The sequence below is a fragment of the Calliphora vicina genome, chromosome 2, assembly GCF_958450345.1.
Source record: "Calliphora vicina chromosome 2, idCalVici1.1, whole genome shotgun sequence".
NCBI lineage: Eukaryota > Metazoa > Arthropoda > Insecta > Diptera > Calliphoridae > Calliphora > Calliphora vicina.
Genome location: NC_088781.1, coordinates 47,821,301 through 47,842,249, shown reverse-complemented (window position 1 = coordinate 47,842,249; position 20,949 = coordinate 47,821,301). Strand labels below are relative to the sequence as shown.

The following is a 20,949-nucleotide window of genomic DNA, read 5'->3' as shown; positions in this document are numbered from 1 at the left end:
AGTGTTAAAATTAATGTTTTGAGTGAATATTATTGTTGTTATCACTATTTATTGTAAAATATAACGGTTTTTGAGTTTAAAATTCTAACAAATATATCTATCTGTCTCTTTTTTGTCATTTCCCTCTATTTAAAGGTGTTTTAAAACCAAAGAAGAATTTTAGAGAGGAAAATAAACAAGTTTATTTAATTATTGGAAAAAAATTAACATATTTATATGAAAAGAATATTTAATTGAATTATCTATTAATAATTACAATTTGCAAATACAAACATGGCCACAAAGGCAATACAATATAATTTTATACAACAGGTAAGAAATTAGCAACTAAATAATTATTATTTATTACTTTTTTGGCATTAAATGAGTGATTGATATTTTTATTATTATTATAATTTAACCCTAAGCCATGCAGTATTTATCTTTCGAATTAGTGACTGCCTACCTACAAATATACATTTGGTACAATTCAAAAACACTCACAACCATATTTATAATCAATTTTTATAAAATAAAATTTCCCCACAAAATGATAAATTTAACAAGCAAGAGAGCTATATTCGGCTTTGCCGAATCTATATACTCTTCACCAAATTATACTTGAAAATAAAAATTTTAAATATTTTTAGGTAAACAAAATTAATTTTTTTTTTCAAAGTTGTTTTTTTAATTTTTTGGAAAAAAATGTTTCGAATTTTTTTTTAAATTTTAAAATTTTTTTTTTTAATTTAAAAAATTTTTTTTTGTTCTTAATTTTTTTTTTAATATTTAACGAAAAAAAATTTTGGTGAAAAAAATATCGGCTTAAACAATATTTTTTCCGATTTTGACCCATTGTAGGTCCAACTATGGTCTTATATACGTCGTTGCAAAGGTCTTTGAAATATCTATCTATCATTAGATATCCATATTGTCTATATTAATGACTTAGTAATCCAAATATAGGGCAAAAATCGAGGTTGTCCTGGTTTTTTCCTTATATCTCAACCGATTTTCTCGATTTTAAATAGCAACCGAGCCATACAATCATATCACAGAGTCATACAATCATATCACCTAATTGTATGACTATCAGTGCATAATTAGTTATAGGTCCCATATACGGCCCAATTCCGAAAATCACTTTAAGTAGCATAAATGTGTTAAAAGCGTTGATAGCCAAACAAAATTCAACACAAATAAGTGCCTTATTCTGATTTCGATATTATTCATCAAATATTATTTGTTTGACAATCACGCCTAAACGGTTGAACCGAATGTAGATAGATCCTTACTTGTAAGCGTCAATAAGCTATCTCTTTTTTCAATAATTGGACCATAAGGGACTAAACAGGGGGAAAACCTGTGAAATTGGTACCTTTTGTTCTTAAACAATAAATACTAAACGGATGAACAGATGCCATTGAAATTTGGAACATATATAGATTCTTACCTGGAAGCATCAATACTTGGAAGCATCTTTTTCATAACTTGGATCATAAAGGGATAAATATTGAATATTTGTTTAAAAGCAAAACATTTTTAGTTTAGCACACTATAGTCACAAAAATAAGTATTTAAAAAGTACATTTCAAAAGTCTACGTTCAAGGAGGTAAAAACTGTTTATTTGTTTGTTTGTACCATATGGTCCGATCCTCTAGAAATTTTTACCGTATTTGAAACGACTAATAAACTACTTTTTATTTTGACATTTTAAATGGGCTTGGCTCCCTCCCATACAAAATTAATAGTTAATATGGAATATCTGATGAACTATCATTGTGCACTGCTTTTCTCAAAATTGGGGTGATTTTATAAATGGGCGTGGCACCACCCATACAAAGTAAATAGTTATTTTCGAATATCTGCAGAACTATAATTGTGACAATATTCAAACTTTCAATTTCTTATCACTGCATAACGTTTAACCGAAAACGGGACGGATCGGAACAGAGGGTGTGACACCACCCATAGAAAGTAAATAGTTATTTTCCAATATCTGGAGAACTATTATTTTGGAAGTCTTCAAACTTTGTCCGAAGAACATCCTTAGCATTTTACACCTCCCATACGATGTAAATTGTTTATTTCTTATATCTGAAGAACTACACTGGTGCATATTCCTATAAATGCACACTACTTTTTTTTAAAAAAGATTTTAAAAATTAAACATGAACATATTTAGGGGGCTACAAATTTGTTTATTAAATTATTTAAGACTTCACTTAAAATATTGTTTAACTTAATTTTCGAGATTAACAGCCATTTTTAAGGGTATTTTCCTATAAACGCACTTTAATTTATGGGCCACTGTAGCATTATTAATAATGTGTGAATGATCCTTTTTATGGATTGTTTCAAAAATACATTCTGGCATTGATTCCACTAATTTTTTTAAGCAGATTGGAATCAATTTCCTCCCAGACTTGTTTAATTCTTAGTTTCAGCTCTGTCACATGATCCTTTTTATGGATTGTTTCAAAAATACAGTCTGGCATTGATTCCACTAATTTTTTTAAGCAGATTGGAATCAATTTCCTCCCAGACTTGTTTAATTCTTAGTTTCAGCTCTGTCACAGTCATTATGCATTCATTCTGGGCATTATTTGCATAAACTTTACGGGCCATGTATCCCCACAAGTTCTCCATTGGGTTTAAGTCCGGACTGGACTATGTTCATTAAACCAAGATTTCGATTGCTTTGAAACATGGATTGCAGCATTATCTTGTTGGAATATGCAATCTTCATCCATTTTTTCATCCATAAATGAGAGAAGAGCATCTTCCAACAGTTCGTTATAAATCGCACTATTCATTTTTGTAGGAACAAAACAGACTTGCCAACTGCAGAATACGCTGCCCCGAAATTACGTTTCGACATCCGAACATCGTTTGATCTCAAATCGTGCCAATAGCATGAGTACGAGTCAGGACCGTCTAAATTAAATTTTTTTTCGTCAGAGAAAATTACTTTTTTCCACTCATCTGTCCATTTCATATATTTTCATGCGAATTTTAGACGATTTTCTTTATGGTGCTTTTTTAGCATTGGTTTACATTTCGGCTTTTTCCATTTTATGTTTTCATCGTTTCGTAAAATGTGTGCAAAGTGTTTGGAAGCCACTGGAAGATTCAATTTATTCTTTATTTGTGTGGAATTCAATTTGTTGCGGGTTGCTTCTTGTTTTATTAGATAATTTGTCTTCTTGTTAGTTTTGTATTTCCCTTTGTAAGTTTTCAAACTCCATAATTTTGACCTTTCTTTAAGAAATTTCGTACCACACTTTCCGAACGATCGATTTTACTTCCAATTTCTCTATTGGAACATCCTTGGTCGTGAAAAAATGTAATTTGAATCTTTTCTTGATCGGACAAAAAACTTCCCTTGGACATCTTTAAAAGTGATGAAATTTATTGATTCAAATAGAAAAAGTTGCAGTAAATTAAGATGTTACTATTGGAAACGAACCTTTGGTTGAAAAAAAACTAAAATTGGTAACTTTTTTAAAAACAAATTTCACGTCTGTTTAACGAATCTTCCACTTAAAATAGCACCAAGAATATTTGATCGCATAATTAAGGCAAACAACAAGAATAAGAAAAAAGACTTGTTTACTTTCAAAAAGTACCGTCAAGTTGCCTCTCATTAAAAAAGTTAAATTTTGCTTTTGGATGAGAACAACAAAGATATAACAAAAATACGGAAAAAAAATTAAGTGCGTTTATAGGAATATGCACCAGTGTATAATCGCAAAAGTATTTAAGCTTTGAGCATATTAATTTCTTATCACAAAATGGAGTTTGGCTGAAAATGGGCGGGATTGGATTAGAGGGCTTGGCGTGGAAATCCCGGTATTAATTACATTCAAGTATTTTTTTTATAAAACCCTTTCAATGTTAGCTTGACCCGGATAGCAAAGCGTACCGGGTCAAGCTAATATTGAAATAATCGGTCCATAATTGATCCGGTCGGGTTTGACTGACCATAAAATCTTACTGGTTTTTTATAGGCTTTAAGAATATATTAAAATTATTAATTTTAGATAAACCAAACAAAATCGCAAGTGTTTAAAAATTTTACATGTCTGAATTGCCCTAATTTGAGTAGACAAACTGATAGTGAACGACCAATGTGAGGTATCAAGAACTAGACTAGTAACCTAGTTATTAGATTATATAATAAATAAAACCCTTATAAATTTATTACCAAGGCAGCACTGGTTGACCTATTTTTGTATAATGTAAGTATCATCACTTACATAATTAAATATAGAATATCTAAACTAAACTCTCCGCTGCCCCTTTTCATCATTTGTAGGTTTAATCATTTTGATTGATGTTTTCTACGTAGTGGTTGCCGTGACTCAACCTACTCAAGACACTTAATTTTGAGCAAAAAAGTCAAGAAAACTATTGTTATTCGCCCGCTGATGAGAAATTGTAATGGCTTCTGTAATTTATGTTTAACAGAAAGCATCTTTATCTATGGCTTGATTTACAACAACTCCTCTAACGGCAGTTTGATATTTAAATTATACGTTTAGTTTTATTTGTTTCTTAATTTAAAAAAAAAAAATAAAATAAAACTCTTCGTTATGAATTTCAATTATGTACAAATTTTCCTATTTCACAAACAAGAAGATGTAAAAAATAACCAAAAACAATAAAATTATTTTTTCCCTTTTCATTATTTTCCACCACTGACAGTGTGGGATTTTAAGATTTGGTGGTTCGGGGTTTATAACAAACGTCTTTTTTGTTTAAAACAAACATTTAAATTATTTTTTATTTTTCTGTAAGCGGCCAAAGAAAAAAAAACATTTAATTTCTTTGTCGTAATACCTCAACAACAACTATTGTTCGTCTGTGTACTATAAATTGTTGTTATTGTGGCAATAGTTTTGTTTGAATACTTTTGTACAACTCTGCCATGAAACTTTAGTTAAAAGGTTACATCATGATAATTATGGCCAATTTTAGCACCTCAAGTTCATTTAACTTTTTTTTAAACCAAAATAATAAAAAACAAAAACATTTTTGTAATTTTCAAATCACAAAACATTCACTAACTCTCTCTCTAAATCATTCGTTTCTTTCTCACCATCATCATTATCAAAAACATTTGCATGATCTATATTAAATTATTTGTGAAAGAGTGAGTGTGTGTTTCTATTTGTTTAATTTTAGTAATTTTCTATTTTTTAATTTTATGCAAATTATGTTTAATAATTATCATTTCTATTACAAAAAATTATATTAAAATAAATGAGAAAAAATGCGGAAGATATTTAAATTTATTTAAATACAAAACCGCATTTACATTTAGCTAATGTTGCGCGAAATTGAATTGAAATATAATTTGGGAAATTGTTGTAAACAATAGGGGGTTTAAAATGAAGGATCGATCATTGCATAATTTAAAACATTTTCCTTTATATTGTTTTAAACAAGTTATAAAATATTTTAAATTAAAGTTTTAAACCAAAGACCAATTCTTTTTAAATATTGAACAGAAGGACCATTTACCATGGGTCATAAAGTCCATGCCTTTTTGAATGAAACACAGGTTTTTGGAAAAAAAAATTATGTAATTTTTCAACATATGTCGTCTTCGTTGAGCTTTATGCACTTTGTCCAACGTTTCTTCAATTTTTTTTTATGATACATTCTCATACCCAAAATTTAATTCACTGAATCATGTGAGATCTTTATGGCTTCCACAATATCTCGCAATATCAATCTCCGATCGGTCATCACCGTATCGTGATTTTTTTCAATTGTTTCAGGTGTAGAGTCCTCAACTGAGCATCCAGAACTTTCGACATCTTCCGTGTTTGTACGGCCACAACGAAATTCAATAAACCACTTTTTTACCATTGAAATTGATGGTGCAGAGTTCTCATAGTATTTGACAAGCTTAGACTTGGTTTGAGTGATCATTTTTTTCCGGAAAAAAATAATGCGAATTTCACTTTTTCCATTTTCTCCTCAAGTCACGAGGTAGTCTGCTATCAATGGCAGTCAAACACAAACTAAATGAAGCAGCTTGTTCAAATTTTGACAGGAGTCAACAGACAGATACCACCGCCGCACAGTAAAAAAGAAGGAAATAAATCTGTAATTTCTAAACGGTTAGTCCGATTTGTATAGTTTTCAAACACAAACGAAGAAATGGGATCGTTTTAAAAATTTAACATACCTGTAGTGTCCTATACTAACCTCTTGGTCCTTTTCCTAACCAATGAGGAGTTTTGATACCGGATCGGATCGTGGACCTCTTTTGATCTACGTCATCATGCCCAGGAACCCAAATTAATTCAACATTAATTGTATCGTTTGCTTAAGCCAGTTATTATATGCAATCCAGTGAACAATTCGACCTTAACATTGAGGGTCTTGATTGCTGCGATATACTCCTCAGTAATATAAACGAACGACATATTGCTGATTTCACTTTGCAGTTGGACCGATAGCGTAGATTTCCGTCTGAAAAATACATGTAGGTATTTAATTTTGTTTCTTTCTCAGGGGATGAACCATACTTATGCAAAGCATTATCTTGGAACTAGGAATATATGTTATGGAAGGGTGGACTTGAACTTTACTAAAATTAAATTGACAGGGAAGACGTCTGCTTAAAGTTTGTTCAACATAACAACACAAAGAGTATCAGGAACAAGTTCTCCCCAAATTTTATCAGAAAACATTCCATTGTAGTACCAATAGAATAGTGAAACACAAACCATAAGATGAAAAATCAAAGTCACCAAATTCCCGAACCTGTATCTATATTTTAAACATCACATAAGACTGAAATACTGGAGGAAAGAGTTTGCAGATCAGTCATCATTTTCTGGTTTTTCAAAATTGGTTATAGGAATGAGCTACGTGTAGCTACGCGAAGTCAGTTACCGATTCAACCTCATCGCATGCGAACTGAGATACTTCATTGCCATTAATTATTGTAATACAAATTGACCTGCCTTTACTCATCAGGCTGGTCACTGCTCCTTGTATATAATTTGGAGAGATTAGTCCCTAAAGCTTGTATATAATCGAAAGATAGGTTTGTGTCCATTTCTTTCAAAGATTCTAATCTCATAAAAGCTTAATTAAGATACTTGTCTTCCTTTGATAATTCCACAGTAATATCATTTAATCGAGGTTCTAAATTGCGGAATCTAACTTGGTAAAAAGTATCAATTCATTCAATACGCCTAGGGTGGATTCCATCTTCACGTCCCTTTGAGAAAGAGCACAAAGTTATCTGCAAATACTAATATTTTGGAACATTTCCTTGAAACAGATTTTATTTGCGAGTAATGAGTTAGGTTAGGTTCTATGGGCAGCCACTCGTCAAGCATCTCACTTGGGTCCATTCAAAACAGATGCCATTATCCAGATTATCTGATGAAGGAGTGGATTCGTCTTAGATTCATCCATGATAGCTCATCCAAACACGATAGGAATGGAATTCCGAGGATACGTTCCCTCAAGTTTGTCAGAGCCGGTCATCGGCAGAATAGTTGAGATACTGTCTCCACCTCTTCGTCATTATGACAGCTTCTACAGTAGTTGTTGTACCGTAGTCCCAGTATTCTAGAATGTGTCCCAATTATACAGTGTCCTGTAATTATGGAAACAATTAGCCTTATTTGCTCACGACGGAATTCCATAAGTAGATTCGTCCTACCAGCATCATATACAAGCCAAGTCAACCACGTTATAGCACAGGATAGTTCAATAATCCACCTGTTTTGTGTAGTCTCATATAGTTTGAGCTGTACAACCATTTTGCATTTAACAAGGGAAATACCAGAATAGGGATCAATCGCCTCTTCATCCATCATCGCATCCCTTTTGGCCAATTCATCTGCTATACGATTACCCTGATTTCCATCGTGTCCAGTGACCCATATAAGCGTTATCCTAGAATGTCTCGCTATATCATTCAGGGATAACATGCATTCCTCGGTTAACCTAGATGTCGTGAAGATGCCCGCTATTCCGTTAACGGCAGCCTTGCTATCAGTAAATACCTCAGCGAATAATCAGTAATTACTGCCTGAAGAGCAGTACAGAAGTCCCAAAGTTCGCAATAAACCCTTATGACATCGTCAGGGGGGGAGTCCGCGCACTGATGAGTAACTCTTGTCAAAATCTTTTTCATTATCCAGCCTATGTCAAAATTTTAATTTGTGTGATTACTCTTCAGTAAATTCTTCTTCCAGTTTGTTTTTCGTTGTACACTTAGGGCCTCTGATATTCCCTTTATGTCCTCGGGATTGTAAAATTACCTTGGCGATCGGAAGTTTACATTTGTAGCAAATACATATGTATTTGTATGGAAAACTATGTAAACATATGAAAAAACGCACTACCGAGTGTAATTTCAATAGCCAGGGGAGTTGGAGGAGCATGGCCTAATACCCTTGGATTTTCAGAGTGCTGGTCAATTGGTGGCATGAAGAGTTGTTCTCCAAGGCTTGGCGGGAACTTTCGTCGTTTGTCTGATTGGTCCTTGTTTTCCAAATATATAACGAATACGTCGGGAGCGCTTATATCTAGCAAGTTAAGAAAACATTTCCAGCACAAAGTTTTGCTTTTAGTTGAATATGAGAAAGCATTTTGTCCATCGCATTGAAGCCTCCTTTGGCTGCGTTGTAGTCAAGGATATATTGTGGCTTGTTTTTCTTCCGGCGTACTGGAAAGTTGTACAACTGCTTTCCCCTTTCTTATCACGTAGGACACCTACGCAAACTTTGATTCGAGAAAAACTGTAGACTCTTATGATCGGTCTCCTTTCATTTTACCAAGAAGATGGAGATTTTTGGACATCAAATGCCTACCCAGATTCAACTCTCTTCTGGAGGAGAGAATGTCGTTAACGATTTGCATTTCAGATCATTCCTGTATAAATATCGCTGTTCAGAGGATAGAATGACTTTGCATCGCATGCGAGCCAGCCTTTTGTACCATACTTTGAATGAATGGGATGTACTGCATAAATCTAGTTCTTCCCGATGGTTGATAGTACCGGCGAAGATTGTTGTTCATTAGAGCCTATAATGCAGAAATTGGAGCAGCCTTATCGTTACCAAGTCGAGCTGCTCTAGTATGGTCATTTCGGTATTACGATAATAACAAACTGCTTCCGTACTTCAAAATACATATGTATCTTTATCGTTTTATTTATAAACGTCTGCCCAAAATAACAGCCCAATGAATGCTCTCAATTCAATATTTGTCACCTAATTCCACACCCACTCCTTTACGGTGCGGTTTTGTTCATTCCACTTTTTAAACGTTTTCATGGATTTTGCATTAGTATCAATCCGAATTTGTTCGAGCATCAAATCAAATACGACTGATTCGATGAGCCCTTTGGTTGCACGAAATGGGCCAACAGATCTACGAAACACATTATGAGCACGGATTCGAATTGCTTGATTATGTAGATTGGAAAGCTTGATAGTATTGTATTTTTAACCAACGCGCCAAGACGATGTTAAAAAACTGCCTCCTAATACTAAAAGACATGTTCGCCGCATTCCAAAAAAATTGAGTTGAGTAAAAGAGTGATGTGAATTGCCATACATTTTATATGATGTTTACATTTGTAGACTACCGGCTGTAAATTATTTGTTTAACGTGTTAGTGGTCAAAAGTTCTTAGAATTGATTTTTAGGAAGCTACTGAAAATTTCGGACACTGCTGTTGTGGAAATTTTTTTTTATTCAACTTTTTCTGCAAAAATGCTACAAATGTAGACATAAAGGTTATTTACAGGTTGATTTTACAATACTACAGATATAACTCTGCCTTTGCAGCAATCTCCGTTAATGCCTAAAAAAGTACTTCTTCTCGGCCCTTTATGGATTTGCCTGATTTAGGCAATAGAGACAATCTAAAAACTATTCCTCTTTAAAAAACAAATTAAAACGTTTAGGAAAAGCTATGAACAATTTCCAAAATTAAGAAAATATTAATGCATTTTAACGATTTTTTTTACGAGTGATCGTTAAAAAAAAATTTACTACTTTTCCCAAAATATTATATTTTTCACACATGTCTAAAAGTACTTTTTAACCAAAAACTGCAGTTTACTTTGTAGTGGTTGTGTTATCTTTATTAATACAACCAAATTTTAAATGGGAAATAGAAAAAATAAAAATATTAAGTTGTTACACATTAAAAGCAAAAGAAACAGAAAAAAATCTTTGTAATTAAGGTATATACCTGGACTTCTGGCATTGATGTGAAGTAGTGGCCATAAAATAAACATAAAAACACCACTTCTTTCTAGATCGAATGGATAGCCCTTTCTAAATACATAGATACCAATAAAATAGTAAATAGTAAGTTAAAGTAAAAAGTAAGTTAAAAACCAAAACCAAAAAAAAAAATATTAAAAATTACACACGCAAGCGGTGAGAATAAAGAAAAACCTAAGAGGGAGTGAGCTTCTAAAGAATCCAACATTAGATCATTAAAACTAGCCACTGTTATTTTGTTTTATTTATTTTTTTCTTTAGTTACATACAAACCCATTGCCCTCAATTTACTTTCCAATCTTAAAGAAAAAAACAAAGAAATATACAACCAACCACTTCCTCTTGTAAAAGTTTTCTTCTCACAAAAAGTTCTTATTTAACCAAATGAATCATTTCAATTTTGTTTTTAATAAACAAATCATTCTTTAACTTTGACTTAATTATTCATAATGGCAGGAAATAAACCATAGAAACTAACCAATCTAGAAATTGAACCTCATCATATTTCCCATTGAACTTTCTTTTCTTTTTTCTATGTATTTCAACGTACTTTCTTGCAATGGAACTTGAAAATATTCAATTTCTCAAAAGGGTGTTTTGTATCGCGACAGCAAAACGGAGGTGAAACATAAATAATAATGAAAAACAGAACATCAAATGATCACGTCTGACATTGAAATTAATCTATTTTAAATGTGTGCTGTTCAGCTTAATAAAAAATGGTTATTGCTACTCTTTTTTTTCTTTCTTGCATGAGATTCTTTTTTTCAATTTCTTTGGAACAAAATAACTAACTGCTGAATTTAAACATGTTCTTGAACATTGTTTTGTTAAACAAATCGTTAATGAAATGTTTGTTTATTCGTTAATGGCTAAAATAGACTTAAAAATGCTGTATGGAAAGGAACGTGATTAGTCCAATAATTTTCGGAGAATCTTCATAAAAATTCCAGTAATTTCCGACCGCTTTTACAACCGATTCGAGGTGGAATAACTTTTCTTCTTTGTTTGGGTTACACCACTTTTGCACTGATAGCCTCATATATAATAAAATATTTATTATTTCCCTCTTTATTGATATCGTTCTCAAATATATTCCTATTGTAGCGTACCCTTTCTATAATTATTCGCTTTTTCTCCATATCAACACTTTTAAGAGTTGTTATACATATTCAATGCAATATTTTAATTAATTTCTGTTTATGATCTTGTCATAAACATTTCGTTTAAAGATAAGTTAATGAATTTGATTTCATTTTATAGAGAGCATGCTGCTCTTCATAGTTTCATGCATATTTCAATTTAGATAAAAATTCAATAATAGTTTTCTTTCATTTGTTTAGCAATAATGATTTCCTAGAAATAAATTATAAACAAATAACTATTAATCAAGGTTAATTGCTTTAATGTAAAATAATGTGCGGGATATTGCAGATATTAACATTTTTAATATCACATTTCTAATTTGGAGACATGACCAACAGTGAGGGAAAATATTTAAAAAAACAATCCGAATTCTTAATTCACCACAAATTCTTTTAAATGTGTTTTCCAGCATTGTGTATCCTTACCCTTAAAATACGTATCCAACTGGACTACACGTTACCTTTTAATGTGTGTGAAGATACATTCGTATTTAAATAGTAGAGACACAAACCACATTTTGTAACAGAGCTTATTTTGTAGTTAACAGTGCACTGTTATGCATTTAACAGAGATAGTATATTTAGGAGGCTAATACAGGAGAATGGAACCAAGTCCATGACCGAAACTATATTGAAGTGGTACTCCATGAGGGCTATAATAATGAAATATCTAAAATATTTATAGAATTTACAAATTTGGATGTCTGTTTCGAAAACAAATTCTTTAGAGGATCTTTGTTAAAAATGGTCAGTTTTGGAATGGTACACGTAACATACTACATAGGTTTGGTAGTCTAAGGGGTCCCTAATCATGCACTAGTAGTGGGATAGCTGAACTAATTTTGGGATTTGAGAAAATTGACTTTCAAAAAATAATGATTTTTGAAAAAATTCTTTAGAGGATCATTGGTAAAAATGGCCATTTTTGGAATGGTACACGTAACACACTATATAGGTTTGGTAGTCCAAGGGGTCCCTAATGATGCACTAGTAGTGGATTAGCTGAACTAATTTTGGGATTTGAGAATATTGACTTTCAAAAAAAAAATATTTTTGTAAAAATTCTTTAGAGGATCATACCAAACCTGTATAGTATGTTACGTGTACCATTCCAAAAATTACCATTTTTACCAATGATCCTCTAAAGAATTTGTTTTCGAAACAGACATCCAAATTTGTAAAAAATATGTATCCTTAAATACTATTCTTAATGTTGTCCAAAACATATTGGTAGTTTTGAAAAATTTTACGATGGATTTGCAATGAAACCTATGAGAATATGACTTTTAATTGTCCTGCTTTTTTTTTTGTGTGAAAAGAATTAATTAAAAATTTGCTAATTCAGTGCATAAATGATTTTCGAATTAATTCAAAAATGAATGATTCATTTACTGCTCTGATTCAGATATCTGATAAGGTCATAAAGTTTGATAACCGATGGATCAGATAGATCGTTTTGTATATATACGTAAACAAATGAAGAGCCGGACATTTAAAGACGAGGTGAAAAACTGTTTCTTACTTTCCTCGGTTCAAACAGCTGCGGCAATAACTGTTGAAGGGAATTCCAAGTCTGCTTGGATGCATATCGATCAATTCTGGAAGGAATAAGAACTTTGAACATCCTATCAATGTCCGTAGTTTGAGGTAGTAGTCAGAGGTTTGGTGGTTTATGAACGAATATAGCAAGTTCAAGATCCTTGTGTATCCATACGTTCAAGATCTCCAGTATCCAGAGCAGATAAACGAGACATTAAACTGAAAATTCCAACCAAGAGTCTTAATCCCTTTTTACATAGATCTGATTAAAGTGCCCCCTGGACAAAAGCTTGCTGAATCATGCGGAGTCTTTCATGTTCTCAATAGATTTGGAGAAATTTAATCGTGAATTTCTTTTCGCAGATTTCAATTACCTTCTTATTGCATTGAATAGAGTTCAAAAAACTTGGGCTGCAAATAGCGTTTACGTTTTTTACTTAACACTGATCAAGTTCAATAAGATATGATCTTAGACCTCTAGAAGAGTATCTAAATGGTGGCAATTAAGCATCTTTCATGACAATGACATTTTAAATTGATTGAAGGTTCCTTTCGTAGAAACGTGTTAGAACTAGAACCGGGTTTTACCAAATACACTATAAGTGCCAGGTAGTTTCTACACAAAGAAACCTACCCTAATCTTACCCTCTTTCTTCGTGTTGCCTTGGGTGGTTAAGGTCCCGATAATCACAAGTACGCTCTGCCTCCAGATTTCAGCCCCAGTTATAGGAATCTCAATTGATGGTGGAATCTTCTCCAAAGTCTTACAATGCTCATCTGTCTAAATTACATAGTTTAACCCTTTACAACAGTATGAGTTTAAAAACCGTTTTGAAAATCCAATTGATCGATCAATGTCCTTACTTGATCTATCCTGAGTATTCAGACTCCCCAAGTTCTTATAAAAACTAAACCCAGATACTCAGAATAATATGAGGTCATCAGTTCAATTCGAAAGTGCTTATCGAATGAATGACCTCCGAGTGAACCAACTTTAACTAAACCTATCAATTCAGTTTTTGGTCTAACTCTTAAACTCTGAATGCCCCTAATTTTAGAATATCCTCAACCAATAGATAAATGATATTGTAGAATAAATTTTGTATTAAAAACATTTCTATAATTTCTTTCTTCTACTTTTCCAACCAGATAATAGAGCAATTTTACATTAAAACATTAATAAACGTAAAAAACCAAACATATTTCATTACAATTATGGTGGCATTAAAAAAAACATATTTTACGACTATAAATGTGGTTTGACTTAGATTTGAAAACTGTTTAACAACTTTTTTATTTGAGTTTTTTTTTTCTTTTTGTACCAAGTAAAAATAAAAGTCATTAAAATCATGATTAGTATTAAATTTATGTGAATCTTTTCACCTTAAATTAAACTTAAAAGAAACAGCTTTCAACATTTAAACAATTTAATTATTTTTATTATTTTTTTACACAAATTTGAAAGGTGTTTTTTTAATGCATTCATATGTATTTCTATATATGTATATATAAAATAATAATATTTAATAAGCTGTGTGGTTTTCTTTCCTTTGTAACTACCAACTAACTACCAAACTACGATTATTTCTACCACACATGATAAAGGCTAAAAGCCTCTTAAAAATTTCTTAAGATTTATGATTTGTAGTAAGATATTGTTTGCATTCATCTTTGTTAATCATGCAATAGTTTTTCTGAAATATTTCATCTTCTCTATTGTTGGGTATGTGTGTTTTATTATTGAATAATTTTTGCATACCTTTTTAGTTTTTCTTTTGCATTTCATTCAAATTATATAGTATTGTATGTTGCTGCTTGCTGCCTTCACAGCTCAACATCTTCACTTTTCTTTTCTACATGTAATGAAGTTTGGTTTTTTATTTATTCATTAATTTCTTAAGATTTAATTGAAAGTTATACTAGTGGGAAGCATGCATTAGTTAGTTTTGTTTTAATTTATATTGCTTTTCTGGAAAATGAAAGTAGTCTTCTATGAAAAACTGTAGTAGTAATTTTTTTTATATTTTATCGTAAACTTTGCGCAATAGTTGTAAGTCATTATACGTATTCATAATTCTTGGGTAAATTTCTTTAGAAAGCAAGTTTTTTTTAATTGTACATTTTTTAGTATAGAACATTAACCTGCAAACATTTGTATTTGTTTTAATTAAACAGTGATCTACAATTTAGAAACGAAATTATCTCATCCAACTGCCCAGAGGAAATTATTATTTCATTATGATTCAATTGGAAATGATGCTGTTCTGTTATATAAAATAGTCACTTATACTATATAAGGAGTAGTGTTTTGTGGCCTTATTGGAGTATATCTCAGGTGGCTAATAGTCGAACGCTTTCATAGAGAGAGTCTTATCTGGAGGAATAAGTAGAATAATACTCTATCGAACAGACATGAAAACAAGATGGTAAAAACTGTCGCATATTTGGATGACCTTGTAAGTGCCGGTTTACACCATGATTTCTTATGACGTCGTTTTTTCTTAATTCTCTTTTGAAGTTGCTTTTACTCCACCTTGTCCACAAACTCAAAAATTTAAAAGAGAATTACGAAAAAACGACGTCGTAAAAAATCATTGTGTAAACCGGCACTAACTTTGCATAGAGTCGGCAACTTGATATGCTATTGAACGATTGAAGTTTTAGACAGTGCTCCTACATCCATCATATACATCATGAGAAGCTCAATCGATTCATTTTTAAGTTCCACAAAATAGGCTCATTACATATCACTCATAGATGATAGCCATAGTTTAGTTATCCTTCAAGTTTTAATCGCAAACTATCTGTGTATCCTCTTCTCAAGGACCTAATCTTCGATAACATCCGTCTGTTAATCGATTACGTCCATAGACAATCCTTTCCGCGCGCACATTTCGTAACCTAGAAGATCTTCGTGTCCTGGCACTCATTACAATCTAACATAATGTTGTCCTAGTTGAACCAGATATTGAATGTATGTGAATATACATATTTGTTCAATTCACAACTGACGTTGTACAGTCGTATGAGTTATAAGTCGTCTGAATCTACAATAGTTGTACAAATGTTGTTGATAATTTCTATATAAATATTTATAGGCTCTGGAATGTTTTGTTTTGATATGTTTCTTTTGGAATTTTCAAGGCTTGACAAGGTAAACATACGACTTTGCTAAATCTGCGTTCACAACTACAATAGTTGTATCATACAACGTACAACATACAACTACGTTGTGAATTGGACAATTAACTTTACCATGTAATACATAATTGAATTGTTGGTAATATTTGGAACAAGACAAATTTCGTCGTTTCCGAAATAATTTCCTTAATTCGTCAGGTAGTTTGAGTCTTCAATCCATCAGTGAAGACTGAGATTGCATTATTCCGTATAACAAAACTGAAGACTCAATAGTCCCTTGATCAGTGATTTCCAGAATGGCTTACAGAGTAGAACTCATCGCAACACTAAAGATAATAAGAGAAGTTAGTCAATTCATCTTCTTTAGAATGCAGTAACATGTATTTGTATCCGCTGACCTCCACCAGACCAAAGCATCATAAGTAAAACGATTTGAGCCCCCCTTTTTCTTATGTTTAAAATGCACATAAGCCCTTAATCATTCGACTCAAAGTCCAGAAAAACTTCGAACCCAAAATCACCCCCAAAATACCAGGCACCATTCGAGATTCCATGGTTTGAATTCAGGAATATTTTATCTTCTGGTAAATAATTCCAATTCGTTCTTAATCAGATTAAGTTAAGTTAAAACAAGTAAGAAAGTATGGTCGGTCAAGCCCGACCATATAATACCCTACATTAAGTAAAAGAGCAAAAAAAATTTTCTTTTAAAATTTCATTAATTTATATTTTTGAGTGATTTTCGGAAGTGGGCCTTATATGGGGGCTATGACCAATTATGGACTGATCACCATGAAATTAGGTCGTGTGATTATGTCTATATGAAAGTTATTTATGTTGAATTTTGTGTATATACCAAAATTTTTAAGAGATTTATGCACGTTAAAGTGATTTTCGGAAGCGGGTCTATTTGGGACCTATGACTAATTATGGACCGATCGTAACAAAATTTGGTGACATGAATTTTGTATATATAAAACTTATTTGGAGCTCAATTTGTGGAGATACATTTATAAATTAAACATTTATGACCGATAATGTCCAATTTCGAGAGGACCTTTGTATGGGAGCTAGGTGAAATAATGGACCGATTTCAGAAAATTTCAATAGGCTTCAAAATATCTTCAAAATTGCGACCTGTACTCTGCGCACAAGGTTTACATGGACAGCCAGCCATGGGCATTACAAACATCTGCACAAACGCATTATACCCCCCTCACTATGGTGAGGACGGTCCATTATGATTACTTTAAATTTATCTATGAATTAAGGATAAGGATTAATTTATCTTTATTTATTTAGACACTGAATGGAAAATTATCCGAAGAGTTTTAGTCTACGAAAGATAGATAGAATTTTTCCCATATGCTTATCAAGTGTGTTATGTATAATACTGAATTTCCCCTGAATTTCCAAAAAAACATTACCGGAAATTCGCGGGAAAAGTTTCACGATTAAGAACCTTAGTTAGAGTTAATGTACTCGCCATTAAGAATGTTTCCCATCTAGTTGGTTATCTGATGCTCATTTTCTAAATCATTGCATATTTCTATTTGTCAAGTGTATCCTCAAAAGTATCGACCACTTCGCTTCAAGAATACGTGACGTGCCTTTCAGAATAATGGGAGAATACTTGTGTAGTCTTTTGCGGTATTGTAGTTTATCTTCTCCGCTTTGGGTTTAAGTACAACATTCACCTCTTTTCATTACTTAGGTATATGCCAGGATTCTAGTCTATCTCAAAAAAGTATCTTCAGACATGAAAAAATCTTTGGTATCGTCTGTTGTTGAAAAACAATGGAATACAACTCTCATGTGTGGCTTCAAGTCTGTTTTGGAGTTACTCGACCGCGTACAGGAGAGGGTGAAGATGCTTATCGGTGACAGTAGAGTATCCAGCTCTATTGACTATGTGGAACATCGTCGCAATGTGGACTGTTCTACCAATACTACAATGCTATGTGCTCTGCTGAAATTAGGTAACTTGTTCCCGAAACCCTTAGTTTTTTACACACGTTCTTCGACAAGGCTCATCAATTCGTTGTCGACTGGACATGGGATCGCACAACACATTACCGGGAAAATTCGTTCTTTAGCCGTACTGTCCGTACTGTGGAATAAGCTTCCTCCTGAAGTCTTTCCTGTCACTTTCAATATAGGAAAATTCAAATCAAATGTCTACAAACGCTACTCTCTCTATCCTCCCTCCCACAACCTATTTTCCTATTTCCAACACAATGCTTTGCATGAGTAGGATCATACTCTGAGTGCTGGTCCAAGAAAAAATATATATATATAAAAAGGCTTTCTTACCCTGCAGATTTCAAGTGTTTGAAAGATTTCACCGCCCATTTTATCATTTCCCTATACATGATAGAAGTAACTAAGTTTTTTATATGGTTACGGATGGACTCCTAACTTTCATTACCCATACAACTCGGAAAAAAATAGTTTTCATCTATGCTGCATTCAGTATATAACACAGGAATCCTGTATTCATCAGGAATCCAGTCTTCCTGGATTAATTTTTCGTATATTTATCTGGTTTGTTAAATTGAACATTGACTTGAAGCTCCTCCTAGAATAGTAAGTAGGTTTGACATGGCTTTTGAAAGGAAAACTCAAAATGTTTAGTTAATTTTGAACTGGTGATAGCATATACTTGAATCAATCTCATTGTTCAACAATTTAAGCTTACCAATGTCAAAATATTTTCAAAATTTTACTCTTTTGTGTTGTTTTCTTATTGTTAAACAAATTATATTCATTTTGAAAACAATTTAAGATGCTAACAAAAAAATCACACTTTATCACAATTAATACCAAACCAAACAAATGTTTAAATAATAAAAAAAATACACAAAAATTTGCTGTAATGAAAGAAATGTATTCATTTCTTTCAAATTAACAATTATTCATATATGAACATATAAAGAAGACAAACACTAAAACTTCAATGGCATCCCAACCACAAGTCAAATAACAATCAATTATCATCACCCCGGGTAAATGCCACATTAATGCCTTCATGTATTTATATTTAGTTGTGTTGAAAGAAAAAAATATATATGAAACAAAAAGCTTGTTGCATTAACGCCAAATGTCTTGCCAACTTGTGCTTTGCAGCACAACGACTTCAAACCTGACGTTTGAACAGATTTTCCCATATTTAATAGAAACAAAAATGCATCTATAAACTTGTTGTGTAAATGTCAAATCTATTTGTTTATGTTTTTCATTGTATTTTTGCTATTGTTTAAGATTTGCTTTTAAAAAAAAATAAACTCTAATTTAATGCATATTTACTTAGTTCAATTATTATTTTATTTACTAGCTCTATGTTAAATATTTACTTTCCATTTATTAACACTCAAACTGGGCAAGATGGTGTGAAGTGATGTGATATGTCAGTAATAGAGATATGCAAATATCTTATGATCTGAAATATGTTATGAATATCAATTAAAAAAAGCAATATCATATCGCCTATACTTTACGCGGATAATTCACAAAAATTGATTCGAGACTATGGTGAAATGTCTCTAGTCTCTTGATAACTTTAGATACTGGCTATCCAACTTTAACAAACTTGACTAACCAAAGTTAGAGTCAGTTGCAAGATAAGCAGCCTAATATGACGAATACATGATCAGCCCAATCTTCTTCTTCTATATATATAAAAATTAAATGGTCCATGTATGTAATGGCATAACGTGAGAACGTCTGGAGCGATTTGGCTGATTTTTATACCCTGCACCACCATAGTGGGGAGGGTATTATGCGTTTGTGCAGATGTTTGTAACGCCCAAAAATATTAGTCTAACACAAACCTTAAAGTATACCGATCGAGTACAGGTCGCAATTTTGAAGATATTTCGATAAAATTTGGTACATATAATTTTCGGCCCAAGGACGAAGCCTATTGAAACTGGCTGAAATCGGTCCATTATTTCACCTAGCCCCCATACAAATGTCCTCTCGAAATTGGACATTATCGGTCATAAATGTGTAATTTGTATATGTATCTACACAAATTTCGCTCCAAATAAGTTTTATATATACAAAATTCATGTCACCAAATTTTTTGTTATGATCGGTCCATAATTAGTCATAGCTCCCATATAGACCCGCTTCCGAAAATCACTTACGAATATAAATTATTGATATTTAAAAAAAAGAATAATATTTTTACTCATTTACTTGGTGTAGGGTATTATATGGTCGGGCTTGACCGACCATACTTTCTTACTTGTTTTTATTCGATTCGAAATTTTCAGGAGATGCTTTGTAAAGAAAAAAAATTCAAAAATTCCGGGTAAAACTCGAAAATTTTGTTTTTGAGTCCAGTCAACTGTAATAAAAAAGCTCGCTAAAGTATGCAGTACAAATTCAGATATTTTATTTGCAAATAAATAAGAACAGGTAGGTGTATGTGGGTTGGAGAAACTTGAAGAACTAACATTAGTAAATACTACCGGGCGAAGCCGGGGCGGTCAACTAGTAATGAATAAAAATTCCCCGGGTGTTTTTTCTCTTTTCATATTTTTATACCCTTCACCTTCGTGAGAAGGGTATATATATAAGTTTTCCACAATATAATTTTCCGACCCTATAAAGTATATATATTCTGGATCCTTATAGATCCATTAAACCATGTCCGTCTGTCTGTCCGTCTGTCTGTCTGTTAAAATCAATTTTCTGAAGACCCCAGATATCTTCGGGATCCAAATCTTCAATAATTCTATCAGACATGCTTTCGAGAAGTTTCCTATTTAAAATCAGCAAAATCGGTCCTCAAATGACTGAGATATGAGGAAAAATCGGGACAACCTCGATTTTTGACCTATTTTTGACCTATATCTGGATTACT

The 20,949-nt window shown here is 32.2% G+C and overlaps 1 protein-coding gene across 1 annotated transcript in view; it reads left to right on the top strand.

Annotated features, from left to right (window-relative positions):
* Positions 1–195: 195 nt before the first annotated feature.
* The window catches only part of qua (quail), a 48,261-nt gene continuing 27,507 nt past the window's right edge, over positions 196–20,949 (top strand). The window contains exon 1 of the mRNA XM_065501253.1: positions 196–312. Within this exon, the coding sequence (XP_065357325.1) occupies positions 274–312 (39 nt within the window). The 5' untranslated portion in view covers positions 196–273. The remainder of the gene's footprint in view (positions 313–20,949) is intronic.